At 41.3% G+C, this 16,613-nt stretch overlaps 1 protein-coding gene across 1 annotated transcript in view; it reads left to right on the top strand.

Annotated features, from left to right (window-relative positions):
• EDNRA (endothelin receptor type A) overlaps nucleotides 1-14,391 on the top strand; it is an 86,615-nt gene extending 72,224 nt beyond the window's left edge. Inside the window, exons 5-8 of the mRNA XM_062199523.1 lie at nucleotides 3,800-3,952; nucleotides 8,558-8,691; nucleotides 9,745-9,853; nucleotides 11,506-14,391. Coding sequence (XP_062055507.1) covers nucleotides 3,800-3,952; nucleotides 8,558-8,691; nucleotides 9,745-9,853; nucleotides 11,506-11,646 — 537 coding nt within the window. The 3' untranslated portion in view covers nucleotides 11,647-14,391. The remainder of the gene's footprint in view (nucleotides 1-3,799; nucleotides 3,953-8,557; nucleotides 8,692-9,744; nucleotides 9,854-11,505) is intronic.
• The last annotated feature ends 2,222 nt before the right edge of the window (nucleotides 14,392-16,613 follow it).

Below are 16,613 nucleotides of genomic sequence, written 5' to 3'. Positions count from 1 at the left end.
AGAGAGAGAGAGAGAGAGAGAGAGAGAGAGAGAGAAAGGTCTTCCTTTTTGCCGTTGGTTCACCCTCCAATGGCCGCTGCAGCCTTCGCATCGCGCTGATCCGGAGCCAGGAGCCAGGTGCCAGGTGCATGGTCTCCCTTGTGGGTGCAGGGCCCAAGGACTTGGGCCATCCTGCACTGCCTTCCCGGCCATAGCAGAGAGCTGGCCTGGAAGAGGGGCAACCGGGATAGAATCCGGCGCCCCGACCAGGACTAGAACCTGGTGTGCCGGCGCCGCAAGGCAGAGGATTAGCCTGTTAAGCCACGGCGCCGTCCGGAAGATATCTCTTTCTTTCTCTCTCTCTTTCAAATAAATAAGTAAATCTTACTTTAAAAGGTAAATTTATTTTGGTTCAAACAAATTTCAAAATCCAAGATCATTTTTTCATAATATACATTTTCCATGAACTTTTTAGAGACCCTGCATATGCATGGATTAAAACTTGTTGTACCAACATAAACATATCTCTTAATTCTATTTTTCATAACCTTCTGAAGTACTCTCATATGTAGATAATACTGTTTGCTTTTATACTACAGCTTTTCTTATTCTAGAATATGGAATATAAGTTCCATCTGAGAGATACATGGGTGCCTACTTTGTGTTACTTGGGGAAATTGCACATTGCTCACTTATATTTTTTAACTTTGTGTTTACTAAAAAAAGTAGGGAGAAGTACTAACATATTAGCATGGATTCTATGTCCAGTAAATAAATAATATAAATACCATATATACAGTATGTAAATACAATAAAATTGCCAACCTATTTTTTTTAAAGATTTATTTATTTGAAAGACAGAGTTACAGAGAGAGGTAAGTCAGAGAGAGTGAGGTCTTCCATCTGCTGGTTCACTCCCCAGTTGGCCTCAACAGCCAGAGCTGAGCTGATCTGGAGCCAGGAGCCTCTTCCGGGTCTCCCACTGAGGTGCAGGAACCCAAGGACTTAGACCATCTTCTACTGCTTTCCCAGGCCATAGCAGAGAGCTGGATTGGAAGTAGAGCAGCTGGGACTTGAACCAGCGCCTATATGGGATGCCAGCACTGCAGGCTGGGGCTTTAACTTGCTGTGCCACAGTGCTGGCCCCACCAAACTTTTTAATAAGTGTTTTAGCTTAAATTCAGTTATTCTTTAACACACCTGACCACATTAAAATTTCTCTGAAAAAATTAATTACAGGATTGGCTAGATTGGGAAACATGATTAAAATGCATATTTCCTTTGCTAAACTAGTTACACGTGGACTAAGGAGGAAACCAAAAGGAGTACTATTTCTCTTAAATCAGCATAATTTAGTGCTTTGAAGTAACTTTCATGCAGCTCAGATTCCACACATAATCATTTACAGACATCTCCAGGTACATTTTCTTAAGTTGGAAAATTCAAAAAATTAGTGGTTTTGCAGTTGACCAGTTATTCTGCAAGGAAACTCTTATTTTAAAAATTAAAAGCACTCAGGAAAACTGCCAATCTGGCAACCTTAAAATTGTGGTTCTTCTGTTATGGTCTGATTTTTAATAAGGTCAGTCTCCACAGTGGAAAACAAAAAGACAGTAGGAGGTTATCTGAATCTGGGCCATGTGAATAAGCAATCCAGAGATTGCAGACAGATCATCAGAGGAAGGAGGCTGCTACCAGTCATCAGAGCAAGACAGAGTCCAAGGGCTTCCTCCTTCAGGATGGCTCTCCTCTCCTGAAGTGTTCATGCAAAGGGGGCTGCTGGTCACACGGGAGGCTTACAGGGTGGCAGAGGAGGGTAGGAATTGAAGGAATAATATTATAGCGCTCATTCCAAGACTGAAGTCCTGTTCTTTGTCTCTATTTCCTCCCATTTGTCCACTTCTACTTTGCCCTACCCTAGACCGACCTGAGGCACTCCCACATCCTTGCTGATGACCCCCTTCTCAATAGGCCTCTGCCGTGGAGGGGGCAGGGGACTCCATCCCAGCCCTTCTACAGCTGCGTCTGGGTCATTCACACCCAGCCAGCAATGCCTGCGAAGAAGGGGCAACAAAAAAGGTGTGCTTGTGTTGCACTTAAAAAAAATTTTAAGGGCCCTTTGGATTTTAATTTTTCTTTCAAACTTCAGGACTGAAATCCAGCCACAGTGTGATAGGGATATGAAAATATTTGTATAAGCAGATTTGAATAAACTAATTCTTTTCAGAGTTTGCACTTAACCTGAGGATACACTTCAGGGGTCTATGAGCTTGGATGAGAAAGAAATTATGTGTTTATTTTCACTGACTTCCAACTGAAATTTATCATTGCCTTTGATTAAGAATATACCAAGAAACAATTGTATTTAAAAGTACCATGATTGTTTCACTAATAGAAATAACACACATTTTATACCCCATAACATTTGTACTCACATGTCAAAATGTCATACACTCACTACTCCTCCAAAATTCTGGTGCTCATTGGAACCACCTTTGTTATTTTAAGAAAACACATGTATTACTGTAGTGGAATTTTATGGCTGTGTTTCAATATAATTGGTGTCTGTTATAGTCATTATATACATATACACATATATGTATATATATAAATAATGTCCTCAGAAGGGATTATAGTGTTCACCATACTTCCAAAGAGGTCTGTGGCATAAAAACAGTTAAGCACCCCATCCTCAAATGTTTTTGTCCTCAGAAACCATTTTTAGATCATTTTAATAGACATGTTATAAATGTAGCTCACGGGACCTCTTTCTATATTCAGAAACCGTCCAGTTTTTCACAGAGCAGCAAGCTTATTTTTTTACTGTGGGAACTGAGATATTACGGGAGGCAGCATTATCCTTTAGTAAATAAACAATCTGCAGGCCGTTCTAAGGAAGGAACAAGCATTGCTTCCCAAGTTGGTGATTAATTTAGTGGAAAGAAGAACTTGCAGATCACTTTCCAACTTCCATTTTTATAGGGTATTAAGTTTCCTCCTTTTAAAAGATATACAACAGAATAATCTTGGTATTTACAAATCCTGCTCACTCCCAGGAGATAATGCTTAAATGTGCCTGCAGATAAGGTATGCGACCTCAATGGCTTCCAGGTGGTAAGTATTAAAAGAGGGAGAAAGAGCACAGTTATTGATGGCTCAGACTGGCTGGGTTTGAGGTCACATAGCTGGCATACCAGGCAAAGGGTTAACTCCCATTAACCAAAGCTACACAGATAAGCCATTCATAACCTTCACTGTGTCCAAACAATATGTTCACTTTCAGTACACTTTAACCACAATAGCTAAAAGTGAAGCAGGCACTAGCAAAAGTTTGGAGCTCATCAGTAAGGAAAAACAGGCCTCCAATCATGTTTTATGGGCTTTCAAAAGACATTCTTTATTGACTGGGGCTCTTCCGTTGTGTAACTGAAATCAACTTGAGTTTATAAAAAGTATCCTTGTTGGAATAATCTGGAGATGCTGTTTCTTCATGTGCTATTATAAACCCAGGGTAACTTCTGGAGTTTCAAAGCTGACTGAGCTTTGAGCACCAGCACAGACCCACTCATTAAGTGGGTACTTCAAAAAGTTTGTGGAAAAATGGAATGAAAAGTTTATTTGGGTGCAAAAACTTCCTGAAATCCATGTGTAGTCTTTTCATAACACTTCCCATGAATTTTTTGAAGACCCCACCCCCACCCCAGACGAGCAGAGAATGTGAATATACAAACACATCTTTCGGCCATGTGAAGATCTGGAAGCTCCCAGAGGCATTGCACAGTTGACTTATGTTGCTCTGCCCCCGCCCCCTTCTTCACAGTTCTACCAAGATGTGAAGGACTGGTGGCTCTTTGGCTTCTATTTCTGCATGCCCCTGGTGTGCACCGCAATCTTCTATACCCTCATGACCTGTGAGATGTTAAACAGAAGGAATGGCAGCTTGAGGATCGCCCTCAGTGAACATCTGAAACAGGTGAGTCGGCTAAGATCATGAAAACATGGCCAAGGCTCTGTTGTCCTTGACAACAACAGACTGACAAATAGGAGTGCGGTCAGGCACCACATAATAATGTTCTTGGTCAATGACACTGCATAAGGGATGGTGGATTATAATAGGTGAAAAATTCCCATTGTCTATGCTTTTACTGTGTCTTTTCTAGGTTTAGTTTGTTCAGTTATGCAAATACAATGTTATAGTTGCCTACAATAATCAGTAAATTAATATATACTGTACAGGTTTGTAGGCTAGGAGCAACACACCAGATCATCTAGCTCTGTGTAAGTATACTCCATGATGTTCACTCAATGACAAAATCACCCAATACACATTTCTCAAAATGAATCCCCATTACTAAGTGACTAATGACTGTGTTAGATTTAGCCTGGCAACCTAAAAACAAGCTTACTAACTTGTAATCGTTTTCTTCATAGTTACAGTATTGGGAACTTCTTTAGTAAAATCAGAGTCTGCCAGTGAGACAGGTGGTCCCAGAAGCTGGGCCCAGAGAGAACAGAATAATTCATTGATTGTGCAGGGAGTCCACTGAACATGTCTAAGTGGGTGTCTATGCATTGAACTAGGCTTGGCGTTGTGCCAAGACTAGAAGCTGCTTAGGACCTCCTTCCATTGCAGGTGTTGCAATCTTGTAGAAATAAAACTCAAACATGAAACAAGTGGAAAATAGTCACAGGAGTGTTCGAAGTAGCCTGTGCTATAGAAAGCAAGGGAGGTTGTGAGATAGTCACAGGGAAACTATTCATGGACATGGGAGATTGGACTGGGCCTTGGAAGAGCCATGGGATTTAGTGAGGAAGAACAGGAGTCTGGTTAAAACAAAGAGTGGGCATCATGTATGAGGGAAGTGGGAAGCAGGAATTGAACCTCAGTAAAGCAACATCGACAGTAAGACTCTTGATAGGAAATGGGCTCAGAGTTCTAGAAGAAATGTTAACAAGTCAATAGGAAGCTAATCTTGGGACCTCCTGGTAAGCAAATAAAACAGTTAAAACTTCTTCGGGCTTAGAGGGCAAAACAGACTCACTGGCTCTGTGACCTTGGTCAGATTGCCTCATCTCTGAGCCTGTAGTTTCTCATAAAACACATGTAATAATACATCCTGGGGATTACCTAAAGCATGTGAGGTACCTAATAGTTCCCATCTCCTGGTAGGCACTCAGCAAATGTTAATTTACATTAATTCAAAAAGGAATACAGACTGCTGGTAATGTCTCATCACAGCAGAGAAGTATAGGAGGATGTCTAACCACACCAAAAGTTAATGTGAGTTCTTAACGAGGCCTGTTTATCTGTCTTCTATGCAATTACCATACACAGCCTCATTCCTCATCAACAACTCTTTTCAACTACTCTACTGCTTTTTCCGAACCTCAGCTGCCACCTATAAGTTGAGGATAATAATATATGAATCAGTGTTACCATGAGAATCAAAGGAATGAATGTGCCTGCATGTACTTTGTAAAATCTCACGTAGCACACAAATGGTAGCTATTATCTTTTATTGACATTCAGCAGGAAAACTGCATTGAGAAACCTCAGTATGACTTTGTTCAGGCATGATGTTTGAAATACTCTAGATGTGAATATATTAAGCACGTGTTACCTCTCATTCCTGCAATGGAGTTAATTTAAATGGATTTGTAAAAAAAAAAAAAAAGTGTTTCAATGTTGATTTTTCTGTTGCCATCATATTGAATGTGTACCTGCTCTGAAAATAACTAAATAGGGAATAGGAACAATAACATTCTTTATATTGCTATCACGGTTTAAGTTTTTAAAGAGTATTTGATTCCTCTAAGCATCCTGTGAAGTAGGTGGGTCAGATGTTATTCTTATTATCTCATTTAGTTGAGTAAACCTCTTAACTACCTGTATAAGAACCTAAGGTTTGGTTCTTGTGCACGAGGCATTCCATTGGGTCACATTCAGAGCCATTACTGGTTCTCCTAGCAGAAAAGCAAGGCTGACTAGAAGTCTTGCCCTCCCGTGGCAGAGCTAGCATAGAGTAGGCAGCTTCGCTACCCTTGGGCTTAGCCTTGTTTCTTGTTGGTGTCTCTAATTTCTCTTCGTTATAATGACAAGAGCTTTATCAGATTCTTTGGATGCTGGTAAGAGAAAACCCCCGATCACAGTGATGTGACTGAGTAGGGGTTTATCTTCCTCCCACAACAAAATTTCAGATGTGATTTGCTCAGTGGTCCAGGAACATAGAAGCTTTTTTTGTTTCCTTCATCCATGGAAGACAGCAGTGGCTGCTGGAAAGAGATTATAGGAACACATTAGTGTGTGTGCAGCTAAGGTGTGTGACCTCACTTTTAAATTGCTTTTCCAGCACCCCTCACACACACACACACACACACCGACGTCCACTTAATCTAGCCAATCAGAATGGTGTCAGGAAGCCATACAGGTGCACAGCCCAGGCTCACAAAATCAAGGATGAGTGGTGGTAGGAAAGACAAGAGAATAGACACTGGTCCAGCAGATACCAGACTGTCACGGCAATGTATTGATATTATTTGTTGGAAAGGCAGAGTGACAGAAAGGGGAAAAAACAGAGAGATCTTTCACCCACTGGTTCACTCCCCAAATAATTGCAATGGTCGAGGCCATATCAGGTCAAAGCCAGCAGCCTGGAACTCCATCTGGGTTCCCCCACATGGGTAATAGGGGCCCAAGTACTTGGGCCATCTTTTGCTTCTTTCCCAGGTGCATTAGCAGGGAGCTGAAGCAGAAGCAGAGCAGCCAGGATTCGAACCAGCACTCTGATATGGGATGCTGGCATTGGAAGCAGTGGCTTAACCTGCTGTGCCACAATACTGGCTGTTTCTGCTTCTTGAAAGGCTTACCTTTAGTGCTGTCATTGTGGCACAGCATGTTAAGCGACACCAGCATCCCTTATGAGCGCTGGTCTGCCTGCTCAGCTTCTGACCCAGCTCCCTGCTAACACACATGGGAAAGCAGAAGATGGCCCATGGCTTCAGCTTCGCCCAGCTTGAGGAGTAGACCAGGGGATGGAAAATTACTCTCCTCTGCCCTCCACTCCCCTTCCTTCCCTTCTCCTCTCCTCTCCTCTCCTCCACTCACTCTCTGTAACTTTGCCTTTCAAATAAATCCTAAAAAAAATAAGAAAGAGTGCACTTGAAACCTCTCCCCCATGCCCTGCCTTTCTACTGTTCTGAGTGCACTCTTTCTGTATACACAAAAAGACCAGTTTCAAAGAGCTGCCATCCCTGCAGATCGGAGTTCTCGGTTTCCTCCCTTAGCGCCCCACAGCCATATCCCCACCAGCCCTGTAACCAGGAAAGGGTAAAGCGTTTCTTGGGCTAAAGCAGTAATTTGTGACAACTGCCATGGGAGGTTTTTGAATGGCTCCACTCATCATGTGAGTTTATTGTTGGCTTCCCCGAGTTAACATTCCCTGCTTCGGGTTGAACCAGCATGACCTCTGCAAACCCTGTGTTCAGTCATCGTTACCTGGACGTGAACTGATCCCAGATGCACACATGTTGCCTTTCATGTCCCTGGTTAGGCTTCTACATGCATGCAGCCTAATACTGGAGCGCAATGCACACAGATGAATGGCTGCAGATAATTCCTGACCTACGGGTCCCCTGACCCTGAGCTGACTCGAGGCACACACACCTTCCATGGCAGTGGGGCTGGGGTCAGCATGCTTCAGATTTTATCATCAGCGCTGCTGGTAGCCCTTTATCCTCATCCCTCTGTTTGCAGGCACCATCTCTCTGGAGAAATGTCATGAGTAAAAGAATTTAAAAAGAAATTTTCAGTGCTGGCTTTCTCCGAGGTCAGGATCAGGAGGAACCATGTTGCTTTTTCTGTTCTGTCTCCTACTCCTATTTTCCCCCAAACTTCCTTGTGCACTCATCATTCATTTTCGTGCTCCATTCAGTCTCCTTGCCAACTTTTAACTATTTCCCTGTACCCACCTACACCCACATACACTCAGCCCCAGAGCTGACCCACTGCAGCCAGTTCCCACCTCTCTCTTTACCCTAATAACCAACTGGAAGCCAGCAAACCTCCTGGCAGCTGCCCCAACACATCGTTAGTAACTCCTTGATCAGAAAGCTAGACTCAGAACTTAAATATATATATTTACTTGTTTGAGAGAAAGAAGGAGCTCAGGATTTTGCTTGTTTACCCCTGAAATGTTTGCAATGACCAGGGCCAGGCTGAAGGTGGGAGCCAGGAACTCAATCCAAGTCTCCCACATGGTTGGCAGGGACCAAACTACTTGAGCCATCAGCGCCGCCTATCAGGGTGTGCATTAGCAGGAAGCTGGAATCAGGAGCAGAGCCAGGCGTTGTACGCAGGCACTTGATATGGGATGCAAGTGTCCTAACCAGATACTTAGCTGCACAGCTGAACATTCACCTGGGACTCAGAACCTTAAGGCAGAGGCCCTGGGTGGCAGTGCATTCTCCTGGCTCTTCTTGGAGCTATTTCCCTGAAACCAGCTGCCACCTTATTGCATTGTTCTTTGACCTCGTGGAAGAACACTGAGTTTACTGTACTTTTTTTTCCTCTTTCCTTTAGCGCCGGGAAGTGGCAAAGACTGTTTTCTGCTTGGTTGTAATTTTTGCTCTTTGCTGGTTCCCTCTTCATTTAAGCCGTATTTTGAAGAAAACTGTATATGACGAGATGGACAAGAACCGATGTGAATTACTTAGGTATGACTTTGTGTGCCCATGAGGAAATGGGTTGTTCTGCTTTTTGTGTTTAAGGTACTTTCACAAAACCATTTTTTTTTTTAAGCTCCTGGATCCTGGCTTCAGCCTGGCCCAGCCCCGGTCACCATGGCCATCTGGAGAGTGAACCTCTCTCTTTCTGTAGCTCTGCCTTTCAACAAAAAAAAAAAAAAAAAAAAAAAAATTTGAGGCAGAGAGAAAGAGATATCTCCCATTCTATGGTTCATTCCCCAAATGGACACAACAGCCCGGGCTGGGCCAGGCCAAAGCCAGGAGCCAGGAGCCTCATCTACAAAACCATTTTGTCTACATTCTCAATAGCCCCCAAAATTAAAAATTAAAAAATCAACTCTTCTTCTTTACTGACATAGCCTGCACCTGCTCCCAAGATGTGTGCCAGTCACAGCCAGTCATGTCTGTACTCTTGGCACACTCCTCCTGAGGCTGTATGTAAGGGTTTGAGGGGACCAAGTAGGTGATCTGTTACCGTCTCACCATTGAAGCTGCCATTTTCGAAAATACATTTACAGTTTACATTTGTACAATCTCTATAGGGTTCGGTGCAGTAATTCCATACATGTATACCATACGTTAAGATCAAATCAGGGTAATTAGCATTTCCACTTCACCACATATTTACCATTTCTATGTGTCGGGAAAATCGGGACTCCTCCAGTTACTTCAAAATACAACATAGGTTGTAGACCGTGATTATCCTGTGCTACAGAACACCAGGATGAATTTCTCCTTTCTAGTTATACTTTGATACCTGCTATCTAACTCTCTGTCCCTTCTGCCCCCTTACTCTCCTAGTCTCTGATGACCACCATTCTACTCGCTTCCACAAAAATCAATTTTTTTTAGCTTCCACAAATGAGAATATGCAATATTTGTCTTAAACAAGCACTTTTTACAACTCCTAACTGTAAGAAATAGCTTCTGGGCAAAAAAAACTGCTTATCCTAAGGATAAATGCCAGTGAGCAGGTTTTTAAAAAGTTGTTCTAATCATTCTGCATTATTTTTTTTCCTCCAGCTTCTTGCTGCTCATGGATTACATCGGTATTAACTTGGCGACCATGAATTCTTGTATCAACCCAATAGCTCTATATTTTGTGAGCAAGAAATTTAAAAATTGCTTCCAGGTAAGGCTATTTGCAAGCATTTTTTAAGGCCAACCAAATGAGTTTATTAAGTAGCCAAAGGCATGGCCAATCCCACCTGGAATATTACTTTAATCAGCTGTACTCTTTTTCAGTAGAAAAGTGGAAGCCATATTGGTGTTACCCAGAAGAGGTGCAGATTGTTAGCATAATAGGAAAGCAGCATCTATACAGGCCACATTTTCAGAGGTTAAAATTAAAAGGACATAATTACATGCCAGTTTAGTGCCATCCGTTGAAAAGAAATGCTCACATCTTACCTTCAGGCCATGCAGAGTACATAAAACCTATTCACCCCTTCAATTGCATTAGACTTTAAACAAAGTGTCAACAAAACAAACACTGTTTTAAGAAAGTGATCCTTAAATGCTCTTTTATAATACATTTATTAATAGCCACTTGAAGAGAAATAAATGCCTATTGCTCTAGAAATCTGAACTACTATAATTTCCTTTGAAATCAGTTTTCTTCTGTTTTCAAACCTCCTTCCAGCCAAGCCAACCAGGTCTCCAGAAGCTGCAAGCATATGTGTCATTTCTCCTGTTCCTGGAATGATTTTAGCACAGGCTTAATCCTAACTGGATTCTGTTATCTTGGACCAGGATGTTTAACTTTAGCTCTTGGTACATATTAGGCAGAGCAGCAAAGAGGTCAAGGGCACTGCTCTGGAAACAAACAGCCCTGCCGAACATGACAGCCCTGCACTTGCTGTCTGACCTGGGTCTGGCCAGTGTCCCTTCTGCTTCCTTAGTTCCTTGTCTATAAATCCGATGATCACAGCACCTATCTCCTAAGAAGGGTTTAATAAATTAATGCACGTAAAACCCTTGAAGCAGTAAGTGCTCAATATCATTTATTAGGGATAGAGAGGGCAAACACAGTAACTGGCCCCCTGGAACTTGTGATTCGAAAGGAGACAGATGTGTAGTAGCCAAAGAATCATACAAAGAGATGAAAGTTCATACGGACATTTTTAGCCACCTTATTTTTAGGTCTCTTTGAAATGGTTTACCAGGCACAAAATACTCTGCGTAAAAAGGACCAATATGCAGGCTATAACCAATCCATTTTAAAAGGTGGAAAACATTTGCTAATTAATTTATGTATTAATGAAGGAAAAGAGAAACTCAAGGAGTTAGACGTATCTTTTGCTAGATCTTCCTAAAAAGGCGACATACAAAGGGAGAAATCTGGCAATCATGGATTCTGATTCCGGTTCTGCCTCTTAGTCACCTCCCAGAGTCTGGCTGTCCTAGCACTCACACCCAGGGCTGCCGTGAGGAGCAGAGACGATACCTGATGAGCCACCCAGGGGGCACCCCTCCCAGTCCTTACTACACACACCTGCCCTAAGCCCTGAAGAACTCTGCTCTGGCCAACACTGCCTTGCACTTGACCAACAGAATTGCAGTGAAACCCAAGGGATTTCTGTCTGTGCTCTGAAATGGAAAGTTGACTTCCGAGACGATAGTGGGGAGGGGAGCAGGCTCCATACTTCTAGGAACCACCGAAGCTCACTGCCCTCCAACGTGTACAAACACTGACACTGGGGTGGCGGGAGCAAGGCCTGCTTGTTTGTTTGGCCCGGAAGGAGTTGGTAGCTCCCGTTATTTACCGTCTGTTCCCTTTCCCAGTCGTGCCTCTGCTGCTGCTGTCACCAGTCCAAGAGCCTGATGACCTCGGTCCCCATGAACGGCACAAGCATCCAGTGGAAGAACCACGACCAGAACAACCACAACACAGAGAGGAGCAGCCACAAGGACAGCATAAACTAAGCATATCAGGAGGCAGCAAGCGAAGCCACCCTTCCTGTCCCAGCAGAGAACCAAACGACAAGCGCCCATCTCTCCGGAAATCTCTTCTCCGACCCCTTTTCCTTCACTCAGTCCTCCCCCGCCCAAGAAAAAGAGTTTTCTAGATGCTTTCCGGAAGAGCAACGGGGGGCTGGTTTATGCCCTCAAAGTCTATGAATCTGACCTCTGTAATCCACAAATCCTGCAAATTATCAGCACTAAAAAATGGTAGGGGCTGAGGCAGAGTGGACACTGTCAAGTGAAACCAGAAGGGTATTTACTACTTTTGCATGAAAATAATGTTCAGGTGCATGACTGGCTTTCAAGGCTGTTCCTTCCAACAAAGAGAACCGGTCACCACCCACGTGTAGAGATTGTGACAACTTTTCTAAATGAGGTGGGTTTTTTTTTTTTTTTTTGGTCAAACACATTATGAGTTTAAATCATCTTTATTTGAAATGTCATTCATTGTCAATAATTTTTAAGACATAATAGTCTAAAAATGATCATTTGAGCTTATTTACACATAAAAAGAAGAAAATATTCAGGTGAGTGTTCAGTGTTTCTCCTGTCACTGTTTTATTTTTTTAAATGTGAATTCTAAAACTACAACAAATATAGGCACTGAAACCATAGAGAACCACATACAGCAATTGAATAGCTGCTATTCAGACAATTTTTAAGAAACTTCTATTTCTTTTTTTAATGGGAGTTTCATTATAGATCTTAAACTTTTTTGTTAAATTCAAAAATAACACCTGGATAAAATAGTTTTATTTTTCATAAGCCCAATTTTTTCTATGTAAGTTTACGTAAAATCAATATCATGAACCAAAATTCACGTGTATGTGTCATGTAACTATGCCTGAAACTTTTAATACAAATGTATAGGAATCTAAAGCCAAAACTAGGAAAAGAATATCAAATATTTTAGAAGATTGGAAATTGAGATTTTTATAACAAATAAATGTATATAATGCATATATAACAGTGGTACTTCAGAAAGTTCATGGAAATGGAATAAAAAGATAAGCTGTCACATTGGGGGTAAGACACCCATGTCCCAAGCTGGAGTGCCCGAATCCGAGTTGTTCCAACTCTGGCTCCTGACTCCAGCTTCTTCCTAATGCAGAGCCTAGGAGACAGCAGGTGATGGCTCAAGTAATGGGGCTTTTGCTGCCCACATAGGAGACCTAGCTTGAGTTCCCGGCTCCCAGCTTCAACCCCAGTCCAGCCACAGTCACTATAGGCATTTGGGGAGTGAACCAGTAGATGGGCATGTCCTCCATCTGCCTGTGTGTGCGTGTGTGTGTGCAAATTTTTTGAAAAAATATAGAAAAAGAAGTTTACTTTTGGTACAAAAACTTTTTGAAATTAATGCATAGTTTTTTTCATAATACACATTTCCCATGAACTTTCTGAAGACCCCTTTTATATATACATTATTTACATCCCTTTGTATTCTAATTTCTCTTAAAATGTTATCAGGCAGTAAGATTTTCTGGTTATTCCCTTTTCCATCTAAGAAGCACAATTTCCAAGTGGTCAGATGAGTTTATCATGTCAGTGAAACAGTTATTCCCAAATGCCACCATGAACTTACCATTTTTTACTTCTCTGATAATGAACCTTTATCCCCACCCCAAGCCCCCACTCTTCATATGGTCACCATTTCAAAGGGCCCACAGCAACTTTTCCTGGATATTTTTCCAGATGTTTACAGACTGTGAGTATAGCAAAAAAAATAATAATAATAATAATACTTTTACAGTGTGTGTATATGTGTATATATGTATATATATATAAACAACTGTAAATTTCTTTTAGTGATTTTTCTGTGATTGTCTTCATGGAATGTATGTGTTGCTAGGCATGTGTGTGATGGTATGTATGGATTTAATCTAATAATAATACTCTGTTGTGCCAAAGCACATATCTATGTGAATCTAGATGATTGTTCATCAAAACAACTTGTCTCAGTCAGTGTTCACCTGTAAGACTTTGTGTTTATCAATCTTGTAGCCAAGTTACTATTGCAAATGGAATATGGGAGGTAACATACAGTGGGATGAGCCATGGGTTAACAATATCGGGCTTTGGTTGGTTGGATGATTGGTTTGATAAGGCAGTATTTGGGATCATATTTCCTGTGCTGGAGCAAAATTCATTATGTTTTGAAGTATTATATTCTAATTAATCCTCAATGTGATGGGGAGGTTAACAATTGTCTGATGTGTATCTGATTTATCATCAGATAAAGTACTGATGAAAAATTAGCAAAGCTAATTTTGGGGCCTTATTTTAGCAGACACAAGTAAAATAATACTGGGTTTCAGTTGCCTGGACTGTAGGGCCAAGAAATCCCACTCTTTTGTGTGTTAGTCAAATTCCATTATTCCACTGTTGCATCACAAGCAGTGATATATGCCTATAATAAAAGCCATAGGATCACACCACTTTGTTTATGCAATTATTTTTTAAGATGCCTTGTTTTTTGCATATAAAAATTTTATTTTATAAACAGAAAATCATAGATTTCTGAATACCTACACTAGCTTTGATATGCATTTTGTTTATTGACTGGTAAATAAACATGGTTTACTGGTAAGAATATTTCCAATTTCTACCTTTACCTTATCTTTCCCACAATTAACTTTGTAGGAATGAGCCATAAGCCAAGGCCCTGAGTTGGCAGTGGTCCATAGGTATAAAATAAAAGTTTACAGAAGCCTCAAAAATGTCTCTTCATTTTGCATAGCTCTTCCTAGAACATGCTTGTTACATAATACCTATTGCAAATCTCTCTAATAGATACTTAACAGAATTTTATCTTCAGTCTTCTTTGTTGTACAGAACACTTGACTCTCCCAGTCCTTCCCTCATTCACCTTTCCAATAAAAATTTTAAATATTATCTGAGAGGTAGAAACACAGATCTCCCACCCCCGGCTCATTCTGGCAGGAGCCCAGATAAGCCACCACCTGCTGTCTCGCAGAGTCTGCCTTAGCAGGAAGCTGGAGTCAGATGCCAGGAATTGAATGGATACTCTAGTATGGGCTGTGGTCATCTTAACCACTAGGCTAAATTCCCACAGCCTTTCCAGTAAATTTTGTTGAGCATCTACTATGCACCAGGATTCTTCTAAATAATGAGGAAATAGAAGTGAGCAGGGCAGGCAAAGTGCCTGCTCTAACACAGATTGCATTCTAGAGGAGTTAGGCAATAGGCAGTTGCAGTCAATGAACACTATGTCAGACGCCTTTGAGACTCATATATACCCAACTGCTTGACACCTCCAATTGGATCCAAAATGCTGCTCATGCTATCTCCCAGCCTGCCCCACTGTAATCTTCCTCTACTCAAAGACAATTGAATCTTTTGAGTTGTTCAGGGCAAAAACTTTGATATCATCTCTCATTCCTTTCTCTCACAACTTCCACCCAGCATCTCCATAGATCGTTATCTGCAGAACCTACCCTGAACCTGAGCACATCTCTGTCTCCACTTTACCTCCCTGGTCCCAGCACCACCTTCTCTTGGCAGGACAACAGTAACCGGCTCCGATCATGCCTGTTTGTTTCCAGCCTTTTAAAAACCTTACTCTGACTGGAGCCTGTCCTCTCCCAGAAGTCAGTAGGTTAGGTTAGGCTACCCAGCATCCTCTGGTGATTTTTCTAATAGAACTAAGAAAGAAAGAGTCTTCCCACTGTGGCAAGGATAAGGGTTATGCACCTGAAAGCTGCTGGGCACCATGGTTTGAGTATCATGAAGAAAGTCAATCTGGACAGTCACAAAGAAGAAAAAAGCATTCAAGTCCTCACTTCTGGTTTTCCCATGGCTTGAGTAAGACCGCACTTCTACCTTTTTGCCTATCCTAGTTAAATTTGGTTTTCTATTGCTTGCAACACACATATCCTAAGATCCTCCTATCCAAGTTATCTTGATTTATGTTTTGTTGGCATTTGAATTAATAGACTTGGTTTTTTAGAGCAGATTTAGCTTTTAAGAAAAACTGAGCTCCAATTGCACAAAGCCCCAAATGCCCTTTTCTTTCTGCTCTGCTAGACTCCCCTATTACTGGGTCTTACATTAGTGGGGAGCATTAGTTACAGTTAATGAAAGTATACTGATGCAATACTATTAACTCAAGTCCATAGTTTACCTTAGGGTTCACTCTTTCAGCCCACAGGCTGTGAGTTTTGACAGATACATAGCCATCTATTTATCATGGTATTCAGAGACATTCCATCACCTAAAAATCCCCAGAGTTCCACCATTTCAACCTTCCCACCCTCCCTCCCCTCTCAGTTGATGTCTTTACTCCATACAGAGGGCACGCCCACCATATTACATTGTGCTAAGTGCTGGGAATATGAAATTGGATGTTTAAATAAATAAATACAGTGACATGCTCAGTGGTGACTCAGCTGATGTGGGAAAGACACACTGGGAGAACAGTCAGAATTCTTTTAACTTCAGCTGGTAAACATTGCAGACTACGTGTGGGGAACCTCTGCTTCTACAGCTCTTAATTTAGTTAAATACACCACTGCTATGAGAATAGCATAATAAACATATAGAAGGTACTTCAAATAATTCATGAAAATAGAATTAGAAGATATGCTTATTATGCAAAAATATTATAAATACGTACCTGTGGTTGGTCTTCAAGAAGTTCATGGAAATGTGTACCATGCAATAACTATGCATAGATTTCAAAATATCTTTGCACTTAAATTAACTTCTGTTAATTCTAATTCATTTTCATTACCATGAACTTTTTGACACACCCTCATGTTTTAGTTAACATAAAGATTACATCACTGGGGAACAGAATAATAAACAATATAGTATTATCTCTCTACTATGATTTTTTAAAGTCAGTGAATAGTATTTTACTTTCCATTCAAAAATAAAACTACCCAATAAATTTAAAATACTGAAAGAAA

The sequence above is a fragment of the Lepus europaeus genome, chromosome 8 (genome assembly GCF_033115175.1).
Source record: "Lepus europaeus isolate LE1 chromosome 8, mLepTim1.pri, whole genome shotgun sequence".
Taxonomy (NCBI): Eukaryota; Metazoa; Chordata; class Mammalia; order Lagomorpha; family Leporidae; genus Lepus; species Lepus europaeus.
This window is presented reverse-complemented; position numbering and strand designations above follow the sequence as displayed.